The sequence below is a fragment of the Lactuca virosa genome, chromosome 6, assembly GCF_052849685.1.
Source record: "Lactuca virosa cultivar CGN04683 chromosome 6, Lactuca_virosa_CGN04683_v6, whole genome shotgun sequence".
Lineage (NCBI taxonomy): Eukaryota > Viridiplantae > Streptophyta > Magnoliopsida > Asterales > Asteraceae > Lactuca > Lactuca virosa.
In genome coordinates, this window is record NC_136431.1 from 102533878 (window position 1) to 102535347 (window position 1470).

Below are 1470 nucleotides of genomic sequence, written 5' to 3' on the forward strand. Positions count from 1 at the left end.
TCTTTGGAACCATCCCTTTACAGTTTTGTGATTTACCAAATCTTCAAATTCTAGACTTGTCAATGAACCATCTCCATGGAAGCATCCCCTCATGTTTGAATAATCTTACAAGCATGGTTCAACAAGGAATGTTACCGACACAAAACGTACATTCCTTTTCAACTAGCTGGTATCGTTCAGGTGTTATGCATGAATTACTTATGGTGAGTATGTTGACCATGCAATGATCGAGTGTCAAGGAGATGAGCGTGAATTCACCCGTAATCTGGGATTGTTGAAGACCATTGACCTGTCAAGCAACAATTTAACTGGTGAAATTCCATATGAGATTACCGATCTTTGTGAACTCATTACACTAAACTTATCAAAGAACTGTCTACTTGGAGAGATTCCATTGAAGATTGGTCAGATGAAGAAGCTTTTAACTTTGGATTTATCTAAAAACAAATTATCAGGAGGGATACCATCAAGCATGTCACAAATGACTTTATTGAATGACCTAGACGTGTCATATAATAGATTGTCAGGGAGAATCCCATCTAGCACTCAACTCCAGTCCTTTGAACCTGCAAGATACGAAGGAAACCCTGGATTATGTGGACTTTCCCTTTCCAGAAAATGTCCAGGAGATGAAAAATCACAAGTACCATTGGTGTTTGGTAAAAATGTGGGTGATGGGGAAGACATAGATGAACTTGATAGATGGTTTTATATTGGTGGGGCTTCTGGTTTTTCTACTGGATTTTGGATAGCTTGTGGCATTTTACTTGTTAATCGCCGTGGGAGACATGCATTTTTTCAGTTTTATGATAGCATTAAAGATTGGGCTTATGTGAAAGTGATGGTGTTTGTTGTAAATTTGCCAGAGGTTATACGTAGGTAGTTTCTCATCTATTGTTTTTTTCAACTTCTTATATTCATGTATGTATGGTGTCTTGAATAGACTTATAGCTACTCTTATTTGGGTTTAGAGGTTTGTTAATGTAGTTTGTCAGGGGTTTTTAAGTCCCTAATAAATAAAAATAGCCAAGACTTGTAAGTGTTTGAATATCTAATTTGGGGCAGTTTATTTCAATTCTTCATCTGTATGTCCTATACAAATTATCAAGACTTGTAGGTCTTTGATGTCTAATTTGGGGCAATTTTTGCTAATTCTTCATCTTTAATTCGTCTTATACAAATCGTCAAAACTTGTAAGTATTTGAACATTTAATTTCAGACAATTTATTCCAATTCTTCATCTTTAATTTGTCTTATACAAATTTTCATGTCTTAAACGTCTAATTTAGTTCCAATTGCATGGAAATGAAGTACACACAACAAAAAACGTAACCTTTAGCGGCGACAAAAATCGTCGCAACTGATGCCTCTTGTCGTCGCTAATACCTTTAGCGACGACAAGTCGTCTCTAAAAGGCCGTCGCTATTACCTCGTAGCAAATACTCGTTTATCGTCGCAAATAGCGGCGTC

The 1470-nt window shown here is 36.5% G+C and overlaps 1 protein-coding gene across 1 annotated transcript; it reads left to right on the forward strand.

Annotated features, from left to right (window-relative positions):
• Positions 1 to 223: 223 nt before the first annotated feature.
• LOC145121790 (receptor-like protein EIX2) lies at positions 224 to 883 on the forward strand. Its single transcript, XM_079057492.1, has one exon. The coding sequence runs from the start codon at positions 224 to 226 to the stop codon at positions 881 to 883; it is 660 nt and encodes a 219-aa protein (XP_078913618.1).
• Positions 884 to 1470: the final 587 nt, after the last annotated feature.